Source organism: Passer montanus, unplaced genomic scaffold (assembly GCF_014805655.1).
Source record: "Passer montanus isolate IOZ18808 unplaced genomic scaffold, ASM1480565v1 scaffold12, whole genome shotgun sequence".
Taxonomy (NCBI): Eukaryota; Metazoa; Chordata; class Aves; order Passeriformes; family Passeridae; genus Passer; species Passer montanus.
The window spans coordinates 15,274,884-15,301,643 of record NW_024358722.1 but is presented as its reverse complement, the minus strand read 5'-3'; the positions used below and the strand labels follow the sequence as shown (position 1 = coordinate 15,301,643).

The window sequence follows — 26,760 nt, the reverse complement described above, 5'->3', positions numbered from 1 at the left end:
TGAGGCTGGATTTTCATTTATTCATTTGCCTTTGGTGCTTCAACAGGCAATTTCTTTACAATCCAGGATTTTAATTTTTCTATTTCAGTTCTGTTCAGCTCATGATTGAGGTTTGGAAAAGTATGAAGCGATGCTGATACTCCCAGAGATTTTAACATCTTGTTGGTCTCTTCACCCCATGAGTAGAGAACTAGCTCATCAGCAGTTCCATGACACTGAAATAATTCTGGAAGAGCACTTTCATTTCTTTTCAAAGCCTAGATAGAAAGAAGACACTGTCAGACATACTGCCAAAAATATAGAAAGAATATTTACAATTACATGGTGATAACTTATTGCACTTACTGATCTACATTTTAGGGGTCATATTGTACTATCTCTATAGAAGTAAACAAGGAAATAATGGAAAAAACTGCCCTCCAAATTCCAATACAATAACTCTTGACAAATGAGAGGGCTTAATTTAAGGTCTATACCCCTCTCCACACAAGAGAAATAGAAAAAAATTCGTGACAGCAAATGAAGCTCATGAGTATTATAACGCATCACACATTTTCAAAGAATAGTTACACTTACACAGAATCTTTAACAATTAAGGACAACTAGCAAAACATTTAATTTGTTAGTCTCTTTCTATGCTTTAATATTGTACTGTCTGTGCAAAAAAAGTGCACTAGTACATTATTTAAAGACAGCTTTAAAACCTCGCTTTCCTAATATACTGATTATCTATTTTTCCGTAAATGGCATAAGTTTAGAATGTGAATCAAATGCCTCAGATGTGTAAATATGTATAATGAATTTTAATCACCTTATTTTTCATGCAGCTAAGCATGTTTTCTGTAACATCTACTACACACTCACCTGGTAAACAGCAGAGTCTTTATTCAGAAAACTAGACAGGGCAAAGACTCCTGCCAGATCCTGATGAAACCTAAAGGCCAAATGCATTGCCATTCCACCTCCCATTGAAAAGCCTCCTAGGATGCAACAAAAGAAACAAGGATTGGATTTTTCTATGTCTGTGTAACCCAATGTACAATTTATTATCTTCAGACTTGTTTCTTTACGTAATACAACAAAAAACACATCTTGAGTATTATAAAGATTAAAAAGATTTTAGAATCACAGAATCACTTAGGCTGGAAAAGACCTCTAAGACCATCAAACCCAACCTGTGACCGAACACCATCTTGTCAAGTAGACAATTGCACCAAGTTCCACATACAGTCATTTCTTGAACACCTCCAGGGACAGTGCCTCCAGCATCTCCCTGGGCAGCCCATTCCAATGTTTAACAACCTTTCTGTGAAGAAATTCCTTCTGATGTCCAACCTGAACCTTATGTGGCATAACTTGAGGTCTAAATCAAAACATGATGTAATCAAGATACTGGATAGCTAAAGCAGTGCTGAAGATTCATTACTGAGAGAGAAAAAAAATGCCATTATGCCATTACTTCAGAAGCCATTTTTGTATGGTCCCTATCAGGTAGATGAATACTGTGGCCATACATATGCTGATATTAACAAAATAAAACCCTGTGAACAGCTAATTCTCACTGCTTTTTGTATTCAAATTTCCCCCCTAGGCTAGCAGCATTCACACATGAAAGATCTCTATTGTACATAACCAATGAGCATTCACATTAAACTAGCATTGAGGATATTTTTGTTGCTATACCTTGGGATATATAATAAATAGGGAACAAATGCAATATACTCCCCCATGAGCTCTAACAGGATCTCTGAATTAATGACCTTTTGTGATCTATATGTCTCTTCAACTACACTAACTCCTTACCAAAGATAATTCCTCAGGGATTATTTTTATGTGACAAATGCTTATGCATTGGGAAAGAAATCCAGACTACCACATTACTTCACAAGGACACAGTAGACAGGCCATTATATTGACTGTATCCAAATAATGAATAGGGTGATGTTTCCTTTATTTTCTTATGGACAATCTGGTCACTTATTTAATTTCCTTTTGATCATTCTGAAGAGTGCTGTCATCCCCAAACCCCAAAAGAAGCACTTGTACTCTAAGAGACCATTTTGCATTTCCTTACAAATAAATACAGACAATGCTTTGTCAACAAATAAAAATAAGTCCATTTTAAGTATTTCAGATTACAGGAAGAAAAGCTGCATTGAAAAGTCATTACTAGTTTGTAAATGATTTAATCTTAAAATTTTGTACCCAGTTAGTCACAATCTGGCACACTGTGTGCAATTACTCACCAGCAGTCTTTGACAATGCAGTCACCTTCTGTTTAGAAAAATATTAGGTAATGGCTCTTTCATGTAGCTCAAACTACTACAAGAAAATGCAATACAAAGGACTAGCTCTTTGAATTTGATTTGCTTGGGAATACCTGAAGTTTATCACCTGATACCATGACAATCCCTGAGTAAATGCCATATGGTAAATGCTTCAAAACCAACAATTTGAATAAGCATTTATAGATGCAGACTATGTTTTCAATTGCAAGAACCATTTCAGTATAAATGTATGTTTCACATACCACATAAAAGACATTCTCAGTCAAGAACTTCTACAAGAATTCAAATTTTGGATGAAGAAAAAATAAGAGGGAAGTATAGATATTACACAAAACAATGGTATTAAATGACAGAGTGTAAACAAACCACAACAGTATATGTATACAGATGATCTCAGCATGAAGAATACATAAACTGTACAGCATTGTTAAGCAGATTGTGTCAGGAGTGTTAGACAAAATCAAAATGACACAGCAACATTTCATCCTTAGATGGGCAGAACATTGCAAGGTCCTCACCAATCTACTTCTCTACTTGAGACCAATCTACTTGCAAGACACATAAAGGCTGTGCAGTAGGCCTTAAATTTAGAATTAAGTTCACTTTCAGTTTTCCCCTCATGCCTATTTTAATGAGAACTGTGATTAATGCTTCACAACAGTTTAACAGAGTTAGCTCAACAATGCTCAGGATGCCAGTTCAGGAAAGCACCTAACTCTTTGTGTTAACTTCCCTGACTCACAAAGGAGGTTTTATGTGTAGACTAATAGGGGAGCAGACACAAAAGACTCAATTATGTAAAGCACTTCCAGTTGCAGAGAAAGTTCACTCAAGGATGCATTTATGACTTCAAATCTGTTTCAGTGTAGTGCTGATTTTTAGGTAATACCCCTTTGCAATAAGAAGAAAGCTGCTTGTGACTCAATTTGACAGCTGAGAAAGATCGGCTGAAATCACACAATCATCACACTTCCAAATTAAAGAATCTGAATCAGAAGGAAACATCCATGCAATACTTTACTAAAACTAAAACATTATTTTCTGGAATATAATCTGTAACTAAATTCAGGTAATCTTAGGCACAGGACGATGTAACACAATGTGCAAGGAAACGGAATTTCTCATATGGAATTTATTCCTGATTGCATAAAACAGAAATCCTCACCACAGTTGCCATTTTCCAGTGGTAAAATATTCCTTGTAAATGGCCTTAGGAGCCTTTTAAACGAAACTCCACGTCACTTTTGTAAAAGATCTTGATTTGTATTCATTTGCTTCCCATTTATATTTGCCTGAAATGATAATCTGGTCCCTGATGACACTTGAATATTATATGGGGTTCAGGAAACCAAGTATTTATCTACTGTCAAACTTTGGCTTTATTTGTTTCTTTATACTTTGTCTAACAATGTCTGTGTCTGACTCTCAGAAAAGACAAACTTTATTATCCAGCACAAAGATTTCTTTTGTATCTCCTTCCTGTATACATAAGAGAAGGCTAAAATTTGCCTTCTCCCCATGCATCACTTTAGTGGCTGCAATGAGCTATTCCTGAATTCAGAAAGTTCTTTAGGTGTTCAATCTTCTTCACAGAAAAAACAGCTCTCTAGCACACAGAGGTTTGACATTGTGAAGTGCATTCTGAATCATACAGACCTGACTATGAAATGCCTTAGTCCGTTTGTTATAATGATTATGGAATTAGAAAACAACAAACATCACTTTTTCACTCTTTTCAGTAAAACTTTAACATTTGCTCAAAGGTGCTTGCCATACTAGAAATCACAGCCATGGGGAAAAAAATAGTTATGAATCATACCTGGTGCATAAATTTTGAAGAAAAAAAAGAACAAGAGAAGCTAAACCCCAGATGTTTATGAGATTAGGATTTGGACTTGGGTGTAGGAGTGCAGTTTGGGGTGTTTGTTTTAAGCAATATTTCTTCACTAGTTTCTCTGTATTAGTTGTTCTTCATCTTTCCTGTATTTCTACCCATTTGTCAGTACAGCTTTGGTAACAAAGTGTCAAGGTACACAGTGCCTGTGCCAGCACTGCAAATGACAAACACTCTTCTGTTTTATAAGACTACAATAGCACGGTGAGAAATTGTCTTGGCCTGTTCTGATATTATTATAATACATTACATACTCTTGCTTCCTTTTCATTCCATTCTCACAGCATTTTTCATTCTCAATTTCTCCTTTTTCAGTATTTCAACTTAGAGTTGCTTTAATCGATTTGTTATCAGAAATTTCTCCTTAAAGCTACATTCCAGTTTACCTTCTCCTCTCCCTAGGGACTTTGTGATTTACCTTCTATTAACAGTAACAGCACAACCTTGTTCTACACATCATCTGCTAAGAAGCTGATTTTCTGTTTTGACCTTCCATTTGCATCAATTAATGGAAGTATTATATACATTTAACCATGTTCACAAATCAATCTCAGCAAAGAGTACAAATGCCAGTGGAACAGCAAACTCCCTTCTCCACAGAACTCCCTGAACACTGCTCCTGCGTTAGGTACACAAACATGTGGTTTGTCTCAAGTGAATTTCTTCACAGCAGTGATTTTCTCTTCTTCATCTCTTAATGAAACTTCATCAAACCTAAACCTTACACAACACCAGCAGAACTGCAAAGAATGGTTTCTATCTTTGATAGCCTTGTTATTCTGGTTGTTACTTAGTCTTTACAAGAGCAACAAACTTGAGAGTCTTTACAAGAACAAAGGCAGCTTCCCTTGAGTGGCTCAGCCACTTGCTCTTGTTAGGAACGTGAATTAATTTGGTCCCCAACTTTCTCACCAGTCTAAACACATTTTGAAATGCATATTTAAGTGGTACGACTTTCACCACTTTCTTGTAAAAACAAGTGTACTATTGTTTCTAGCATATCAACTCACAGTAAAACCAGAAGCAGTTACATTTTATTTTCAACTGTTACAGGTAATAGAGGGGAACCTAACGTGTACCTAAGGGATCATAATTTTTAGCACTGGAAGGAAAATAAAATCCATGAAAAGTCTTGAATCAATTTTTATTAAGATGTTACTCTGCCAATCTATGGCTTGCTTCATTTACCCAATGTGTTTTTTTAGTTCTTTCTGGAGAGGACAGCAGTCCAGCCGCAACACATACCTGTCATTTTTACAGTCAGCATAACTGCACAACATGGGGAAAAGGAAGTGAACAACCTATCCTTTATGTTCACAGTATTTGTGACTCTAAACTGAATCACAGGAAGGAAAGTGGAAAATAGCTCTCTAAAGCAAAGAGTAGTGATGCACAGAAACAAGTTTTGCAGAGCTGCGAACCTTCTGTTAGCAGAGACTCTTTAGAATTCAGAAAAGCAATGGTAAGGATTTGCCTAAATAGAGCTGAGCCTGCACTGGCACATGACAATGGAATAGCGAATGTTGTGAAATCTCACTTATCTATGAATTCTGTTGGCACAACTGTGAAGAAAGTACAGGTTAATTTGTACCCTGTGGCATGTCTGCACAAATTCTCAAGCATTCTAAAAGCCCATCCATCCATTTAATTTTGCACTGAATTCAGGCATTCATTAAAGATGAGTTAGGACATGTTTTCAACAGAGTTCTCACTAAGGCTGAAAAGATCAGAACTCAATTCACTTTATAATTATTTTCTTACCAAAGTCATTATCTTATATGCAATGACAATATCATGATTAAATTATTTTTGAATTATTTTTGAATTATTTTATTAGTTTACTTCTGTGAGTCTTAATTACTCCTAATCTTCACTGTCATTTACTAAACCTGTCATTCAACATAGTGGGAATGTGTCATCTTTCAGAGTCTTTAGATACATTAATATTGACACCATCACATATTGGGAAACAAAGTAACAAGTAATGGTCTCCTCTTGGTTAAAATTAGCATTGTACCTCCTACCGAAAGACTTATGAAGGAAACAGAAAGATTAATTTGTTAATGTCTCTTTTTCCTTTCTGATGTGTGAGCTAGAGTAGTAGAGATCCCAAAGAGACACATGGTCAGTTCAGATACAAAAAAAACCCAAACCCAAAACCAAGAGGAGCAAACATTTACCTCAAAGTATAAATGCAAGGCAAATTTACATGATGCACTGAAAATTAACAAAATGTTGCAGGTATTATGGGGCAAATGGACCAACAGTACTGCTTTCAGTCCAGCATCTCAGGCACAATTTAGAAAAACCACAAAGCCATGTAATGGGAGGTACAGAAAAAGAAATCTCATTTGAATTGCAGAGACAAACAGCAAAATAAACCCAAAAATTTACTCTGTAACAAGGCAGGAAGTACCTCTGAATGGAAGACAATATCCTCCTAATAAAGACAGTAGATACAAGATATGAGTGACAGCAAAAGGCTTAGAAGCCAAAAGCATAAAGTGCCAAGATTGTGGATGAAATAGATGGCTCAACATTTCAACGATTTATTGTTGGAAGTTTTTATCTCCATGTATTTACAGGATCCGCTCTCTGGGGTGTCAAAGCCAAGATATTTCCCCCCCCATCCCATTCTCACACGCACTGAGAGAGAAGGAAATGCTAATATTTACAAAAAGCACAGAGCTTTCATGTTACTTCCACCGTGGTTCAGTAGCTATGTAAGAAGTCTAGCAATAAATAAAAAGTGGTTGTGTGTCTTGTGTTATTGTTACAGCACAAGGGGTCAGGAATCATGCATGTGTTTTCTGGCATTTAGTCAGATCTACAGGACTGTTTTGGAAAGTTTATTTTCACTGGCTGCTTACACAAGTGACTACAGGTGGCAGAGACCAACGTGCTTGAATCAGCACTTCTGCACTACACAAAAAGTGACCTGTGAAAGCAGGAAAGCACTGCTAAATTAAGAACAAAAAAAGAACAAAAGGAATGCCTTTCACCAAAGTGTAGTTGACTACAGTAAGCCCTATTGAAATGCTAAAAAAATGAGAGGGCCATTTCTTTCAAGAGTTTCTAATATATTCTCAAATAAGATTGTTGAAATCTTAAACAGTTTTCACTGAAGTGGACTTGTTTTACAGGGCACTGTCACTATGGAAGCAGTTAAAAAAAACCAAAACAACAGAACAACCAGCACAAGAAAACAAAAACCAAAACCACCGCCACCTGAAAAACCAACTTAGCTTTAGACAGAAAAAGAAATTATTGTCCCACATTTTAAACTGTGGCTTGTTTGGCCAATTTAGCAGAGAATTCAGGCATTTATAAAGAATAAATACATCTTGTTTTTAAAGAAAGGTTATCATCAATGCTCAAAGTGTCAAAATTTGACTAAATTTATAACACTCTTTTATCTCCAAAGTCAATACAAACCTACTTACAGGACTATTTACAAGGAGTGCTTGAGCCAGGAAGATCAGTAAGAGTAACTCAACAAGAATGTCTGGCTAAAACCTAAGTACCATTATCAAATTCTGGGGATGATATAATTTTTTTTTAATAATTATGTATTGCTGCTAGTCTCCCTTCCTTCCTCCTCCAAGGTCAAGGGAAATAAAGCTTAATCAGAAGTCTACTTCCTTCAAAAGACTTGTGTTAAAAGGAAAGCAACTCATTAAACTGTTAGGAGATAAGAATGGGTAGAGAAACCATACCACAAAATTAATATGGATATTTTAAAAATAAGACTTCCTTTAGATCCAGCAAACTAAGTAATTTATTTCTTTAGAAGTAGATTCATAGAGCAGCTGTTAAAAGCAAGGCTGCACCAGCATGTTCCTTGATAAGGAAGAGAGGAGTAGCACTGTACAACCTGGACTCCATCCTCAGCTTTAGAGTTGTGTTCTGCAAGCAGTCACTTGTGAATTTCAGAGATATCGAAGCAAACAATGCAAGCTACAATTTCTTTCAGAGAAAATGCTATTACTGTCCCACTATCTTGAGCTTTGTGGAAAGTCTGAAAGGCTCAAGAAGGGGAATCATCCCCCACAACACCAGGTGCCGGGCTTCTCATTTTCCATGTTTGAGAGCCCACTGCACTGCTGCTCCCCATCTCTTCCCACTCGCTTACCTTTGCACAGTACGCTCAGATCTTGGCTTCTTATTCCACACCTCTGAGCTGTCAGCAGCTGCCCACCTTCTTGCTCACCTAACACCTCACTCATCCTCATCCAACAACATCTGACACTCACCCTCAGCCTGTAATTTCTAGTCCTCTATTCCATATAAAACCATAACCTTCAATCTTGTTACACTCCTTATACTCATTTTGTTTTCCTTCCAGTCATTAAAACTCCCACTTACTACAAAATGGTCACTCAACCCAATTCTCCTCAACCCTTTAAGGAGCATTTCATTCCCTATAAATACCTTCATATGACTGCTCTGCTGTTTGGTTTTTGTGACCCTCCCCAAAAAGGCCCCCACTGTTCTTCACAGACTCCCAAGTTCTCCAGTTGCTTCTCTCTAATATTTTGACTCTGTTTTCCATAATAAGATATATACCGTTATGGATCTCCAACATGATTCAACAGCATTGAATGCACTATGAATTCATAGCAAAATTTTACCCTGGCTTCCCCTGCTATAAATGTCTTACTTTTTCCCTTTGCCTTACAAAAGCTGCCTCCTCCAGCTTCATGGTACCAGCAGTGACAAACCCCTGTCTGCACACCATCTGTTACCTTAGGCCTCATCTTATTGTACCAGATGGATATTCCTGACATTTTCCAAGAGAAATCTAAAAAGATCTGACAGAACTTAGTTATCTGACATTCTAAGCAAGTAACCAAACCTTCCATTATGTCCTGTACACCAGTCTTCTAAACTCAGAAAAAATTCAGGCCACACATTTATCCTTTTTGAGTGGACATTACACTATGGTGCAGACATACTGACTTGGCCTCGTATTTTCTTTTGATCAAAAAATCACAGAATGGTTTGGGTTGGAAGAAACTCCAAAGATAATTTGGTTCCAACCCCCTGCCATGGGCAGGAAGTCCTTCCATCAGACCAGGTTCCTCAGAGCCCCATCCAACCTGGCCTTCAACACTTCCAGGGATGGATATCCCCAGCTTCCCTGGGCAATCTCCTTCAGTGTGTCACCACCCTCAAAGTAACAAATTTCTTTTTAATATCTAATCGAAACCTATTCTCTTTCAGTGTAAAGCCATTCCACCTTGTCCTATCATTACATGGCGTGTAAAAACTCCCTCCCCAGCTTTCATGTGGGACCCTTTAGGTATTGCAAAGTGCTGCAAGATCTCCCCAGAGCCTTCTGCTCTCCAGGCTGAATACTATAAATCTGCAGAGTACCTTGACAAAAGTCCTAATTTCCTGTAAGAAAAAAAAAAAAAAAACCTGCAAGAAGATGGGCAATTATTTGCACAAAGTCCTAGGATGATTAATGTCACCTTTATGCACAGAGATCTTAGAGGATCCCTAGGTTTCATTCTTCACTGCATCACACACTGGTTAATCATCAAAAACAGCACAGAAAAGACACAAAGTTCTTGTGGAAGAACACTTAATCTTGTACAGCCACAAGTGATACAACTTTCCACTACCAAGTTCCTTATGCATGTGCATGAATGCCCTTCTGTACTTTGGACGAAGTAACTCAGGGCTGCCTTATTTTGCTTCTTGCATAAATATTGGACTGCACCACGAGGATGTAGGCTTGTAGTCTCTGTCAGGTGGGGAAACAGAGCTCTCAAGAGTGACAAAACAAGTACAGTTATTTCTGATTTATATGTGAGGAATGCAAACACACAGAGACGGGGACTTCCAAAGAATCTATGGGATGAAACACTCAGTGCATGCCAACTTCCTTTCTCTGCTTATGACTTGGAAAACAACCTTCTTATTTTGCAGTCTGGCTATTTCCAATTTTGAAGGCTACAGAGGAAAGGAAAACAGCCTAGTAGCACACTGGATCTGTACATAGAGCATCTCTCAGCTCACTCAACAGCAAAGCACCTGCACTTATCCAGCTCCTTCCAAACCAGCAGGTATTACAACACAGGAAAGACAGATCAAAGGGACTCTGTTGACAGCCATCCAAAACAATGCATTCACTCTGCAGCCAGCGCAATGAGCCAGAAAGGGAACAAAGCACAGGCCTTCACAGAGCAATATGGGGCTAGACCAGGAAAACACATCAGGCTGAATGGTAGTGGCTTGGCCACACAAGATTTTGATGGCACGACTTAGCTGGACATGAGCTGGACCATTTATAAGATCCCACTTTAAGAGTTTTTTCCCCAACCCAAAATATTCTGTGATTATCTAGAGATTGAACAAGGAGCCACAGACCTGTGAATTCTCATTCCCTCTCTGCCATAGGCTATTCCATCACCCTCAACTCCTGTGCCTCAATATCTCACCATCTATTTCACTGAAGTACTGTGAAAGCTACTGGAAATTTGTGGAAAGAGAAATAAAGATAGACACATATGACCTATTACAGCTAATACTTCATTTGTTATCAAGTGTCAACCTTTAGTGCTATGTAACATGCACATTTTTCCTGCATGAATTAATTTAACCCAAAATGATTAGAGCAGTAAGGAAAAGTTCATGATTATTTATATGCTACATCTCCATTCTCCAAAATGCATGTAATTTTTGGAAAGTGTACTTTTCCATCCTTGAAAAGGGCTTAAAGGAAATAGTAAAACTATGTACTTCTCAAAGTAAATCATTGCCCACTCTATTTTAAATAAGGATTACAAATGACTGTTGAAAATAAAAATTGGTTTACATTTTGAGGATACTGCTTACAGTTAGCCACATTCCCCACCTGATATGGGTTTAAATAAGGATTCAATATTGCTGAGGATAGGTTACTGAAAAGGCTGTTCAGCAGTTTCAATCCATGCTCATGACCCTTCAGGATAGAGCAAATTCAAAGAAGATAATCTCTTAACCATTAAAAATATATTAGAATAAACACATTATAAATAAATATCTTACCTATGAGTATCCTGTTCTTGGCAATACCATTCTTAACCTCATCGTTGATCAGGTCTGTAAGGCCCCAGCACATGGAATCAATGCTTTCAATGTGTTCAGGACAGTCATTACAGATCTTATACCTGTCAAACCACACATTGGAAAAGGCTCCTTTCATAGGTGTATATGGCCTAGAGTGGTGGAAGGAAAGAAAACACATGATTAAACAAGCACATGATCAAATGCCTTGATCATATGTATTAAATAAAAAAATTCAGTGTATCTCCAGCAAAGGAGAGAATAAACCTCTTTGCATTTACATCCAGTCACATTGCATTTCCTTTCATTGAAAGTCATGGTCCTTCAAGAATGAAGCCAATATTTGGAAACAATGTAAAAAGCAATCTTCAGCCAGCTCAATGTTAAGGTTGGTTAGGTCAGCTAAACATTTTAAATCTTAAGTCTGTCAAGAAGTTCCTAATCCTTAACAAAGTTAGGGTTGAAATCCATGCTGGAATACGACAAACTGAAGTAACTTCTAAACAAGACAGTTTTGCAGGAGCTAACTTTATGGAATCCAATTGCCTAATTCTTGACAAAACTGACAGGGGATGGGTATTATGAACCTCTAGGTATTTAAAAAAAAACTTGCCAATTTTTCTTTCTGTCAAATAAACACAGCCATCCATATCCTAATGGGGCAGGTATCTCATAAACATAACTGAAAGAAATGCCATGTGCTTACTGAACTGGTACACAAACAAGAGTTATGACACTCCTACCCATAATAATGTGTTGTCAGAATGTTATTTTAAGTGCTTCAACATGCTGCCCAAATGCTAGATAATCAAGAAAACTTCAATTCAAAAAGCCTTTTCTTTGGTTTTAAATGAAGATGACTAATAGAGCCCTGAAATCCCAAGAAAGGTGATCTAATTGCCTTGCAATGGCTCTACAATATATTAAAAAACATACTGCTATGAGATTGATCATCTCGAACAAAGCCTCTTGAAACCCTTATTTGTTATGTTCAACCAGGGCAAATTCTTCACTTTTACTTAAGCTTAGATCAGATTACAATCACCATCCACAAAACAGACAGCTTTTGATACATTTCTGGATGGGAACACACTGAAAATGCTAAAGTTGACTTCTGTGCTGTCTCTGGAATTTTTTCAATGCTAGGATTAAACAAAGCCACAACTAACCTAAAATGAGAAAGCCACTAATTCAGTTATTTTTAATGAAGGAACAAATTCTGCCTTTATTAACACCAGAGAGGCTTCACATATGCAAACAGCTATTTCTAAACCAGTACTGCCACTAAGATGAGTGCTCAAGATAATACTTATTTGGACTATTCAGTCATAAAAGTAAAAAATGAGAGAACATAGGTTTTATTCTGCCTGTTGTCATGTGATGTACAATGTGATGTACAACACACAAAATGCCTGCATAAGCAGCATTTAATCCATTATTTTAGCTTCTCTCAAACACTTTCACATCAATCCTGGTTAAAATGCTTAGCAGCCAGAGTGCTTCATTTTCTAGTAAAGTCAGAGTACCTAATATTTGTGTAAGAAAAGGTGCAAAAGGTTTTACTACAGCAGGCTGACCTGGACTTATTATTACAGCAGGTTTACCTCCAGGATTTATATGGAACATAGATGCATTCATATACTGCATTACAGCACTTTACTTTTACATTCCATAAATATTAAAACATGTTTCCCCACAACTAAATGACAAGCTCATGACATTTAAAACAGATCAAAATTCATCATGAGATTATAATACTTGATCAAATGTTGAAACTCAGGACTTTTACCTGCTGTTTTTCTTAATTCTTCATAAGGCAGATGAAAGACCAATGTCTTTCAAGCCCACAGGAAAAGACCCCCAAGCAAACAGACAAGTGGCTTTCAGCTGCCCCAAAAACATCCTTGCAAGCACTCTTGATTTCTCAAAAATGCATTAAAAATAACCTTTACATAAAACTGGGAAGTAAGATTCTTTTAATGGTTCACCCAACTGGCACATCTGTTTTAGTCATTCACCTTTTTCTTTAAATAATCCCTTTATTAGCTGGCACACTACAACTCAGACATTACCACGGTAAACAAATATGTTTGGCATGGAACCATCTGTAAAGCTCCAAGAATACAGCACCAATTTTTTTTCATACAATTAAACCACAAAAAAAAACCCCCCTATGTTACAGTGACATGAGAAGCTAGACTGAAAATATGCAAAAGCAAAAAAAAATACAGAGTGCAGTGGAAACTCCATCCAACAAGATTAACATGGTCAGTTAAGGACAATGCCAGACCAAATAATCAGCTTCAACTTAGTAATTTTTTTTTGCTCTCTTCATTTTAATTAAAACTCATACCATCAGTCCATATATGCCTCATTTTCTTTATTCTCTTTTAAAAATGATACTAGGAATAAAGACCTGTGTCTCTAAAACTGTGTGCTGTTGAAAGTGGGAATGAAAATACAGAGCCCCCCCAAGTTGTGTGGACATTTTTTCTTATTTGGTTTTAAGGGGTGTGTATGAGTATGTTTTGCTTGTTCTGGAGCACATAAAAGATTCAAATCCATATAAGAAAACAAGAATCAAGAATCCTCTCTCTGTGTAAATCCAGCTTCCAAACTTGCATCCATTTTTAAGAGACACTTGAAAGAAAGTTCAATTTGTATGAATTTCTTTCTTAACATTTAAAAGTTAGGAGAATGGACAGCAAAGGAGACATGGCTAGTATCAAACATTGTTTAAGGAACTGCAGGTATCAGGAGGATTCGAATCTTTCAAATGTTTCCCAACACCCCCAAATCACTCTAAATCATGTTTCCTGATTATTTTATAGTTCCTATTTGTAAGGGTTTCATTGTAGATCAATACATCTCTTTCGTGAGAGTGCAGTCTCAAGAAGATCCTCCACAACACTTCAATGTCTTAAAAGGAAAATACATCCTGTAATATCTAAGTACTTATCATCCTTTCCATCTCAGACAGAAGTATTTTTCACTGTTGATTTCACTGCAAAGTTTCAAAGCAATACATGTCATTACAGATTTTACAAACTCAAGATAGATTAGGTTCTGCTAACCTAAGTTCTGTAGTAATGAAGAAAACATGATGAAAAGTAGGTAGCAGCAACACCATCTATCTCCACCTTTCCAAGGCATGAATATATCCTCTAGACCTTCTTACTCATGTTTAGAATTGTGCCAGCTAGTCTGAAATTATCTTAACAGAAATGGAGAGCAACCCAATGATGCTACACAAGGTTCAAATTCAGAACTCAAACCATGGCAAATTCCATCTCCGAAATGATGCTATTAGCATACTGATTCACATAAAACTAGGTGGTTTAGTTTCAACACTTAAAGTCCAACACTTTAAGTTAGAAGACAAGCCAGCAGTTCTAGCTGCTTTAAATGAGACAGCACATTGATAAATGGCAAGTATTCCTCCCCCAGCTCTTTCTCTTGATGCACAATTGTATCACTGCTTCATGCTCAGCACTATGATCACCCTGCATTAGCAGACACATAAACCCAGACCTCTGATGCTGGCTTACAAGCTTCCAGACAGAACTTCCCAAAAAGACAGACAGAACTGGAAATTTATAGTGAAGCTGAGCTTCAAGATTGAAATAAAGAACGATAAAAAATTACTGAAATTCTCAATTTTTCCTGCTTTCTAAACCCATCTCCTCTCAGTTAAGAGGTAGGACCTCTCCAATTGTAATGTTCTCTTTCAGAAGACTGTGCACCCCTCTGAAAAAAATCTACAGGGCACATCACCACAGTAGTTCCACATTGTTCTGCTGAGACTCCAGCTGGAGAACTACATCCAGTCCTGGAATCCTCGGAACAGGAAAGACATGGACTTATTGGAGCTGGTCCAGAGGAGGGCCACAGAAATTATCAGATCACCTCTTCCCACAAAGGAAGGCTGAGAGAGTTGGGTTGGTTCAACCTGAGGGAGATAAAGCTCCAGGGAGACCTTACTGAAGCCTTTCAGTACTTAAAGGGACCTATAAGAAAGATGGGAACATATCTTTTAGTGGGACCTGCTGCAATAGGAAAAGGGGGAATGACTTTCAATTTAAATTGGTTGGATTTGACAAGATATACGGAAGAGTGGATTTTATAAGAAGGGTACTAAAACACCAATCCAGGCTGAATAGAGGTGGCAGATGCCCCACCCCTGGAAACATTTTAGAATAGGCTGGATGGGACTTCAAGCAACATGATATAGTTGAAGATGTCCCTGCTTATTGTTGGTGGAGGGACATTAAACTAGATGACCTTGAAAGGTCCCTTCCAATCCAAAACACTGAATGGTTCTAGAAGCAAGTCTTGACTCTCTTAAAGCTGATGGCAGGTTTTTTGAATGAAAGCAAATTAATCCCTAATCCCAAATTCTCCCACAGCATAATGTCACTGCTGAATTTCAATAGAAAATTTAGGTCCAAAATATGCTTTTTAATTCCCACCATCTGCTTGAAGCAGAAAGCAAATTTTAAAAGAAATGGGGAGGAAAGCAGAGAATCCAGCTAGTCAAATAAGAAGTATAAATCAGAAACTCTAGTCCAAGGTACATCTTGTGCTAAAACTGAGGGTCAGCATATCTCAACAATGAAGCTTTGTGGTATGGTAACGGAGCATATGATGTGTCCAAAATTCAAGCAGCTTTAACTTAGAACTATAGTTAAAAAAAAAACAAAACAAAAAAAAACAAAAAAAAAAAAACCAAAAGGAAGGCAAGACTCATCTCCGTGAGGAGCAATTTTGGCTCTTCTCCAGAAAAGGCTGTGCCTGTTCACTCAGCCACATGCAAATGCTTTTGATAGAGTTGTTCTGGATGCACATTGTCTGAAATGAGAGCTGACTGAGCCAGTACAGAATGATTACCTGAAGAAATACTATGCTGGCAGCTTTTGTTACTTGAGACAAATGTTATTCATTCAAGACAAAGGGAGCTGCAACAGAGTCTGGCATAAAACTCAGTGGGAGAAATTAAGTTTGTTTCTGTTTCTTTGTTTTTGTGGGCTTGCTGGGTTGGTTTCGTTGTTTGGGGGATTTTTTTTTTTGAGAGTGTGGTGTAAATTCTGGGGATTGGTACTAATCAGAGAACAGCAATAATTTTATGGTTGAAAAGACCATAAAAGACCTTTAATACACATTGCCAGTTCCTCAGCAACCAGTAGTGGCTGCCTTACAAATTCACTGAAAAAAAGTGGCAAGAGGCAAACCAAGGTCCAATCTGCATCAGTTGTCCATTATGGGGTCTGAAAGGCACTCTGGGATTCAAAGTGGCATCTTTCACAAACTGGTGGCAAACAACACTGAGGATGTATGAATGACACTAGCTAAGCACAGAAACCTTTGAAAAGACTGTAAAGCAAGAGCACAGAATGGCACATAACTTAGAAATCCACAACTGCTTGCTGGAAGGCTGATATAAAAACGACTGTCTCCAATTCTTCTGTACTGGAAAAGGGTTGAGAGAAGAAAAACAAGATGAAGAATGCCTAAGAGCACAATGCAGTAAAAGGGATCAGAAATCCAAGATTATTTCCATTGTGTTCTAATTTGTTTTCCCTAAGCATGACTACAGTTATCTCTGACAAGTATTTAGTGCATCCCATGTGCTATTTAGCATCTGATGTAAGCATTAGATATATGCACTTTTCCTCACCTAATTCCAGAGCAGAAATAAAAGGAAAATAGAAAGTTTATCCAAGCATACTTCAAACATTATTATGCAGAACACGCTGAATTTTTACTTAAAGGAGATGAAAGAACAACCCCATGATACCAACCCAAACCTTTCCATTTCTCCCTCAAGCTCCCACCTTTAAAAAAGACTCCTTTGTGTTAAATTTATGAATGAGGTTAGGGCTTACAAAAGTCAAGGATTAATAACATTTGCTTGAGCCAAAAACAGTATGATAGGCACTGTGCATGCTCCCCTCCAATCCATCTTGAGTCCGAGCTCCAGTACCCCTGCTGCTTTTCCAATCCGAGGCCTCTCACAGGCAGAGGCTGCCAGTGGAGTTCAGTGGTGCCAAACTGTCTGGTGGTTTTGTGATAGAGCCAGATGGGGACTATGATGAGATGAAGCTCATTTCCACCCATGAGCTGAGCAAAGATGTGAATTTAGAAGAAAAGATGGAGCAGTGGGCCTTTTAGTACTTACCAGCCACATAATGATAATGGAAATTAGAATAAATTGGGGCCCCCCACCCCAGACAAGTTCTGCACAGAGACTTACATCCCACAGAAAGGTTTGTTGAGTGAATGTCAAAAAGATCCATACAATAGCCAAAGTAGTATTTATAGTTGATTTTTTGACTTGCAAAAGAGAAGGACTGTCAGAATGGAATGCAAGACAACACAAAGAATCTTTGGCCTAGATTTTTTCAGGGAATTATAGAAGGCAAGGTATATGTATTAAACAAGCAGAGCCTAAATGGTTTTAGATTTGCCACGTTAGCTCCTACAATGCCAATTTAAACTATCACTTTCTATTTAAAAAAAAAAAGTTTAAATTGGGTTGTATTCAGTTCTGATTTAGAAACTCAATAGAAACCTAATGTTTAAGTCACAATTGTAGCAGCTGAAACGGTATTTAAAGTTGTAGGCATCCTGACCCAAATAAAAAGGGAAAAAGGAAACCCTTTCCTTTAAAACTATTACTGTAGACGTGGCTTTAGGGATTGCATCAGCTACTAGGGCTCCAATTTGAGCTCGTTTTTTTTTTTTTTTAAGATCTATATTAACATTACAACGGAGAGAAAATAGAATTCTGTTGTGTTTAAAAAGTTTAATCTATGTGCAGAAGCACTAATCTTGACAGAAAGTTAGATGCAGTTAAAACAAGTTCTCTATTCATTTTTAAGTATCCCAGTATATTACAGAAAAAGAAAACCTAAACCTCCAAGCAATGTGTAACGCTTTTAATTTGTAAAGCAAAATTTGCATACCCCAGGAAAATGCACTTAATTTCCAAACATATTTCAAATTTAGGTATCAGTACTCTCACTACATCACACCAAGTCTTCGAATCCACATATTTTTTCCATTTTTATCTAAGGATGCTTTTTACCTTATGCAATGTATTTAGTATTTTTGCAAGTTTTTCTTTTTTAACTGTAAATTTCACTATCCACATTCTGTTATTTTTGCTCAAGAAACAACCAAACATGAGACTCATTTCACTTTCCAATGTGATGGGGAATAATTAATACAAAATGCTGTAATACTCTGCCTGTCCAGGGGGCATCAGGTGATTGTTCTCTGCAAACCCTGAGTATCACAAAAATTATTAAAGAAAAGTCTCTTTTAAAGAAAGAGAAAAATCTCTTTAAAAAAAAAGAAGTGTGACTTTTTACAGAGACCTATAGTGAAGAGTAAAAAACAGTTCTATAAAATGTAATTCAGTAACATACATTTTACCCATAACCTTCTCTAGTGTTTGCCGAAATCAATGCTAGTGAAGCCAAAGAACATATTCCAGAATTCTTCCCAATTATATGCTGGATTGGTTTTCCAAAATAATTTTCAAATACATTGACTCTTGAATCAAAACATGTCTAATGTGCAAATTAAAAATATGCATGTTTCAGCACCTGGGATAAAATCTAACCAAAACATAAGTATAACCCAAATCCATCCTTCACAAAAAAACAAAAACAAAAACCAAAAAAAAAAAACCAAAAAACCAAACAAACAAACAAAAAAACCACCAAAAAACCCCACAATGTTGTGTTGAAAAATGTGAATTCCACTGCTTTTCAAAACTGTTGAACAGACATGAAGAATATATATCTATGGATCTATTAATTTCCATGAAAAATGTGAGGAGGTATTCCTGACATGCAGTTTATCCTGCCAAAGCCCCCAGCTTTGCAGTTATATCATCAAACCTGCTTTTACTGGCACAGCTGATTTGACAGAGAACATTCACTGTGCATGTGCAAAGTTATCCCAGAAAAGACAGGAGCTCAGAGTATGAAGTACATCCACATTAACAGTATTTTGCCAGAAGAGCACATCAGCCAATCCTAGGAGGGTGTTTCCAAGCTTCAAGCTTTTCTTTGACTTCATCATCAGCACAAGAACCTGCAGGCAAGTTTTGCACTGACAGTGCAGTGGCAGGTTAGAGACCCACAGAGGCTCTCTCTCAGCAGCCTGACTTTCAGCCAGCACATTCCCCAGCCTCTGTGTGGGCAAAGAACCTGGATTCAGAATCTTCTCAGCAGATCTGCATGTCCATAAGCACCCAGCTATTAGGCCTCATTAACAAGGATGCTGAATTCCTCCCCTGCTGCCAGAAACATCTTGAATTCTTATCAAAACATATATGCATATACATATAAATATATGTGTTTATATATATAACATATATATATATATATGTTTTTATATATAAAACATATATACATATAAATAAAACCAACATATACATTCAAGTTTAATTACTTTAATGTCAGCCATTCAAGTCTGGAAGTTCTAGGCTTTGCTTTTATTTTCTGTGAAAGAAAGGAAGACAACTGTTACAAAACCATTTCAAAAAAGCATAATGTGGTTTGTTCTTGAATACCAAAACAATATGAAATAAGTCTGTAAATGCTTCCTTATTTTGGTTTCAACCAATGACATGCATCATCACAAACTTCAGCACTGCTGCAAACAGTGGCAAGCTGCTTAGGAGCATCTGTTTTATTTTACTGTGTCAGTTAGGGCTGTTTATCAGCAACAGAGGGCTATACACAAGAGTGCTTTGCCAGTTAAAGACAAACAGTGTGGGTATTTTATATTCTTTGAATATACCACTTTTCTGTTTTGCTAAAAGCCACTTCTGAATCAGCTCATGCATGACTCTACCTGCTCTAGAAAAGAGCAAGAGTAACCTCAACTTGAAAAAAAGAAAGTGAAATAAACTGTTTATTCACATATTTTAATAAGAACAGTATCTTCTCATCTGTTTAGCAAAGCACTGAAATTCGAAATCATAAGATAAAACCAAATTCCTTCATTTGAGTCAGGAGATGTTGCTGGTTAATCATGCATACATCGTTTACATCTGTAGTTACCCAAAGAAACCAGAACAAATAAAAAAACCACTGGACCTCAGAAGTGCAGTGAGATGGAGAAGTCAAGCACTGGCCAAGCAGATATGGTCTGAGGTGCTCTGGCTGCATATAATAGAAGGGAGAGAAATCACTTCCCAGGGGAGCAGCTCCTCCTGCATTTCCCCAGTACCTGCTGTGCTGGGAGGGAAGCAGTGGAACCTCTCAGCATGTGGGATGTGCTGCTGATAACTCTAGCACCACTTCAGCCTGTAAAGTAACAAGCACATTATTTACAGAAAATGGGATTCACTCCCTGCTAACCCAGAACATACTGCTTCAAAAGCTTCCACTCACAAGCTTGATTTTTCTGTAACACAGCAAGTACATTCACCGCAATCTCTCAGTTGCTTTTCCTGCCCAAGTAAACCATAAAAAATACACGGTCAAGGAAAAGTTTGGGTTTTTTCATGTACTAGTGAGTGCCAGACAAAATCTGTTATTATATTTGTTTATAACCTCCAAGAATTTTTTCCAAATTTCTCAAAAGTCTATGTCACAATTTCCTTTTCTGTTCAGCATTCATCCACACTTATGCACAAATTCAGAAGGAAACTCAACCCCATTACCTTTCAAGGAAACATTTTCCTAACTTAGAGCCACAGACACGTTAAAAATTATATTAAAAAAATTACACTCTTCTGAAATTTAGTATTATATATTTAATATATGTTACATACATAATATATGTACTTAATTATATATTCCATATTTAATATTACCTTTCTATACCTATGGGGGTAGGTTGTCCAACTTTTATCATCTAGGTTTGACTGCATAAACTTTCAAATTCCTCCAGGAAAAAAATTTTATCTATACATCCATCTACCACTGAATACACAGTGTCATTTAATAACAAGACTTGAGCTCTTTGAAAGAGTTTGGCCAGGATTCAAACAAGAAGTACTGTGCATTTTCAAATTCCCAGTGCTTTCTCCAGGAACTGAGGATCTTTGACATCCTACTTGCCAAAAAGACCAACCACTTTCAGTACTGAAACCTAGCATTAAATACAACACAGTATTTTAATAGTTAATATGTGGGAGTTATTATGGGTAAGATTGTGATCTGGATCATGACTCTCTAATTCCACTACAACACACATTGCAGGATCATCTTCTATTTATATGAAGGAAATGGAAAGCTACTATGAGGACAATACCCAAATTTCAAATAGAGGTGTGACTTCTGGGAATCATTTAGAGTCTTAAAATCATAGTTTCTGGACAACAATGCATGGTTGAGCTTCAGTTTTGTCAAAAGTATATACGTGAGAAATATTAGTACATTGTTAAGACAATTTGTACTAATATCCAGAACTGTATTTTATAGCACTGGAACAGAGTTACAATATATTAAATGGTACCTGGCAGGAGCCGTTGGGTAGATTACTTTTATATGTTGGAATGCCATGTCTTGATTCAAAATTTGTTTTATCCATGCTCTTGCTCCTTGGCCAGTATCACCTGTATCACACAGAAGAGTACAAGAATTATTTAGCAAGAAAATTATAAAATGTCAAATATACTTCAGATTGACTTAATTTCAAATTTTGAAGTTAATACGCTAAAATGCTAAAGCAGGACTTTCTAGAACAACTTCAGTCCTCTTTCCAATGGATTCAAAGCTTCCTAGAAAAAGACTACTTAAGAGATGCCACAACATAAGTTTAATCAATACTTTACTACATTCAATGACATAAGCATCTCCCAAAGAGACACAAAGTTACTCGTGTCTTACTCTCTTACTTACAGTTTACCATATTTTCTCTTAAGTGATAAACAAAAATCTTGACGAACATCTTAAAAAGTGAGGTAAAATAACTGTTGCTTCCTTAGAGAAGGTAATTACTTTTACTAGAGAATTTTATGTTAACCCACTTCAGAACCCAGTAAAAAAGATCTTCACATTTAATTATGCTAACACTGCACATAGGCTTTACGGGAAAAGACAATTTGTAAAGAGACAGGTTCAGTTAAAATATCTAGCAGACTCTTAAAGAAATTTTAATCACACAGTTCTGTTTGAAAACTAGTTGCGACCTGCTCCAAATCTGTTTTTTTCCTACTCTTACCAACACAGACTATGGCCAAAACCTCTACAGACTGAAGTACTACAAACAGGATGAATTCTTCTGTAGATAGCATTTGCTTCTTTTAAATAAACATATATATATACACCAGACAGTGTCTACAGCTTGTCTTTTCACTACTGGTATCTTCAGCCATAATTTCACTGCCACCCCTCTCCTGAGCAGGCACAAATAAGGCCTTGGTGTAATACAATACTTCAAGCTTAAACAAACCAGTCCATCAAGGAATATAATTTACAGTAGGAAGGATGCTCAACCTAAAAAATTGAGTGTGGCTCAGTAAACTGGAATTTCACTACTGCCACTCATGCCATAGGACTTCAGTCTTGCTTGAAGTTGAGGTTCCCACATATTGTCAACTCAAAATGCTAATCTTCTCTATTATTTTAGCTCAAGTTGTTTGGTTTGACTTTAGAACTCACCCCATTCTTTTCAATAAAATGACCAAACCAAAGGAAACAAATACCACTGTCCTTAGCCAAGCTTATTGGCACATTACATGGGATCATCTGAACAATGCCCCATGAATACACCAATCCATTGTTAAAAGTATTGTAATTCTCCGATAGAGAAAACCTGCTCTTAAGCACTCTAGAAAAATTCAGATGGTTTTTATTTAAAACATAATTAATGTATCTTCAAAATTAAAACAGAAGGCAACCAAGATTCCAACCCAGCAATTTTCTTCCCGTTAAGCACAATCAGCATAACTAGAACTAACTGTTCTCTGACACTCTAAACACTCCATGTGACAAAAAACAGGGTTGCAAAGTTAAAAAGTAAAATCAAAGTTACTTCCTTAACTAGATGCTTCAGAACACACCCCCACAAGCACTTTGCTTATGCAACTACTATGATCTGAAATCCAAAAGCACCTCTGATTCTTCTCAGACACTTGACACACAAGGGTTTCCTCAAGGCTCTCATGACCTCACTTATAAACAATGTATCTTAGGGAGGCTTGAACTAACACCTTTTTTTCCTGTACACTGGGTTTTTTGGTTTGTTGGGTTTTTTTTGTTTTTTTTTTCAGTTAGCCAAGGTCTAGGCCTTGCAAATACTTACATGGAATGAATGCAAGTCAGCCAACTATCTGAATGATTACAGAATCGGGACTTACGTCTTTAGAAATTCCCTAATGATGTAGGATAAATCATTATTCTACTATTTATTCCCACATCTTAAAATTCATAAAGATCTTCAGAAACCTCTACTGTTATTGAAGAGAATTTGTCCATGAATAGGTCACAGAAAACTCAGTAAGAGAAAATTTAATTATGACCTTCTGTGTCAAGAACTCTCATGGTCCAAATGTGAGCACTTGTATGCTCAGATAATGTATTTTGATTTGCTAGGAACAGAACTTGAAGGAGAGGGAGGAAAAGAGGAGACTGTGACATCAAACAAAAGCCAACAAACCTCCTGAAATGCTAGTCTTTCGGGGTCTTTTGAAATTTTAGCATTATATGTTCTGAACACTACAAAAAGAAGCAAATCATGGGTGATTTTGCTTTGAGTCAGTTTACAAAGTGAAAAAGACTGATGGCAGCTTTATTATCTTCTTCTCCCTCAAGTAAAATATGACCTTCTTTCCTTTCAAATATAGGCTGTATTTCCAAGTTCTCTTTCTATGCAAAGTTTAAATTTAACATGTAACATGTACACTGGACATTAGGAAAAACTTATTCACCAAAAGGGCTTTCAAGCACTGGAACAGGCTGCCCAGGAAAGTCACTGAGTCACCATCCCTGGAGGTATTTAAAAGATGTGTAGATGTGGCACTTAAGGACATAGTTTAGTGGTGGACTTGGCAGTGACACTTAATGGTTGGACTTGATGTTCTAAAAGGTCTTTTCCAGCCTATGATTCTATGCTTGTTACAATTTACGAAGCTGTAATCCTCAGCCTAAAAAGCTATTACATACTTGCTATATTCATTTGCCCTTCCCTGCCAAGCTGCCAAATGGAACCTCTATCTAAATCTGATGTGTCCTACCAACGTTGTTCTAATACTTTTCTATACCATTTTGCATTTGCATTCTGCACTTGTTATATTTTGTCTAGAGCAAGCATTATGTACAAAATGGATTCATGCCGTTTGACCGCCATTTTCCATCACAAGTGCTGTACAAAGGTTTACAGTTCAGTTTACAGGTCAGCCCACATCAACAGCACTGTGGTGACTTCTGTTATAAATTCTATTCTGGAACTGCTAGAAACCAAATAAAACCACCCCATTACAAACATTATGAACAAAATAATATATATAAAAAAGAAAATTGTAGAGTATTTTAACCACATGTGGAATCAACCTCTAACCATAATCTTGCCTTACTCCTCCAACATTACAGAAAATTATTTCCTCAAGCATTAAAGCATTAGCATTAACAAGAGAGCTGAAGACAAAAGCTCTTTCACTTTCATTCTTTTACTCATAGAATTTTTAAAAAGCAAAATTAAACTAGATTATAAAAATGAAACTAATTTAGTAAGGACACAATATTTGTTAAACTAAACAGAAGCACCAGCTATAAACAAAAGTAAGGAAAAGACAGGGGAAGTGTTGAGTGTGTTGCCATATGCACATGGGCAGCTCAGTAGTATCAATTCTCAAGGCCTTGATCTAGTAAAGACCTAAGATTACTGGGGTGGTTTTTTTTTTGTTTTTTTGGGGTTTTTTGGATGTTTTTTTTTTTTTACATCATGTGTACCTTGTGGTTATTTAACTCATTAGAAACATCTTTTAAGGAATTAAACCCACCAAAACACAAACTCCCCTCCTGTTCTCAGACCAGTCACCGATGTAGGTAACTCCCCTCTGCAAAGTGTGGCTGTGAAGCCAGTCTGGACATGGACAGGGCCCTTCTGAACAATCAGAAGTCAGTAAATGAACACTGGCTTTTAAAGACTGCCAGCAGTACACTCATGCAGATTCTAAAACAGCAAGAGACACTTTAACTGTGAAAGTCATCCTCCAAATGTGGCTACTCTCTGAGAAGGGCAATTTAGGGAGTAACACGACTCGAGAAAACGGTACGAAGTGTAAGGTCGGGTATCAGGAAAAGGTTCTTCACCCAGAGGGTGGCTGGGTACTGGAACAGGCTCCCCAGGTCAGCGGTCACAGCACTGCACCAGGCAGCCTTTTCCAAGTCCAAGAAGCCTTTGACAGTGCTCTCAGGGACACGGTGTGACTCTCGGGGTGTCCTGTGCAGGGCCAGGAATTGGCGTGTGATGATCCTGATGTGCCCCTTCCAACCGAGCACGTTCTGCGATCTCCCGGAACGTGTGTGTTCTCACGGAAGCCGGTCTGGGGTGAGCCGGCGCCGGCCCTGTGGGACCCTCCCCGGGCACCCGCACACGGCTTTGCCGCCCACCGCCTCCACCTTGCGAGCCCGAGGAGGGCAGAGCCGCGGGGACAGGGTCACCTCAAAGCCCTTCCCCAGTCCTGGCGGCCGCCGCGGCCACGCCCCTCCCGCAGCACCGCAGACCCTGCCCGCTTCACCAGCTCCCCGGAGCGCCCCGTCCCACGAGCAGTGGGCAGAGAAGGGAGGGAAAGCAGGCACCTGAGCCGTGCAGGAAGATGAGGGAGGCGGTGTGCCTGCCCGCTGGGGACACCACGCTCCGCTGCAGCGCTGTGGGCGCCGCCATGTCCAACGCCGTCCTGCTCCGGGCCAGCCCTGCCGCTTCCGGGCCGGCTGTCTCCCTGTCTCCGCCCCCGCTGGTCTGCGGAAGCACCCCGGGCCCTGCTGGCACCGGACTGTGAGGTTTTTGACTCCAGGTTTGCTGCGCTGGTTCAGCAAAGCTTTACAGGCAGCGCGGACTGGCTCCAGACGCCGTATTTAGCAGTGTGCTGTCACAGGGACTGGTCTGCCCCTTTTGTGTCACGCGTGAGAGAGAGAAAGCCCTGCGGGCATGTGTCCCAATGGACCTCCCTGCCTTTATTCGAATAAAGTTGCAGGACTCCTCTGTCTCCTTTTTGGACGTGAACCTCTGGCGTTTGTGGATTTTCCTGGCGCACATGTGCGGGGAGGTGTGGGGCTGCAGCTCACCAGGAGCAGCCCTTCAAGGGCAAGGCCTGGCTGCAGGAGAGCCGAGGGAGGCGGGTGGCGCTGGTAGCTCCTTCGAGCCGCTGCGTAGGCTGAAGGACCTGCAAGGAGCGCCATGAAAAGGTCCCGCCGACATTTGAGAACTTGTCCGACCTTAATCCATGTCTTAACGCAACTATCCTGACGCTTTCGCTAGTCTCTACTGAACTGCCATAAGGGAATAAGGAGTAGGAGCTTACTTTTGCACTTTAGGTAATCTATACGCGGTCAAGGTCAT

General features: G+C 38.2%; 1 protein-coding gene across 1 annotated transcript; it reads right to left on the bottom strand.

Moving 5' to 3' along the window:
- On the bottom strand, window positions 1–26,303 carry LYPLAL1 (lysophospholipase like 1). The gene is made up of 5 exons (XM_039697910.1): window positions 26,001–26,303; window positions 21,712–21,811; window positions 11,218–11,387; window positions 865–980; window positions 1–257 (listed from the first exon to the last, which is right to left on the bottom strand). The coding sequence occupies exons 1-5, from the start codon at window positions 26,083–26,085 to the stop codon at window positions 18–20; spliced, it is 711 nt and encodes a 236-aa protein (XP_039553844.1). The 5' UTR covers window positions 26,086–26,303; the 3' UTR covers window positions 1–17.
- Window positions 26,304–26,760: the final 457 nt, after the last annotated feature.

Excerpts from the sequence above, each read along its gene's own strand:
- LYPLAL1 (XM_039697910.1), bottom strand. The coding sequence starts at position 26,085 with ATGGCGGCGCCCACAGCGCTGCAGCGGAGCGTGGTGTCCCCAGCGGGC. Across the intron at positions 11,388-21,711 it reads TACCCAACGGCTCCTGCCAG|GCCATATACACCTATGAAAG; the intron begins GTACCATTTAAT and ends CCACCACTCTAG. Across the intron at positions 258-864 it reads AAGACTCTGCTGTTTACCAG|GCTTTGAAAAGAAATGAAAG; the intron begins GTGAGTGTGTAG and ends CTTTCTATCTAG.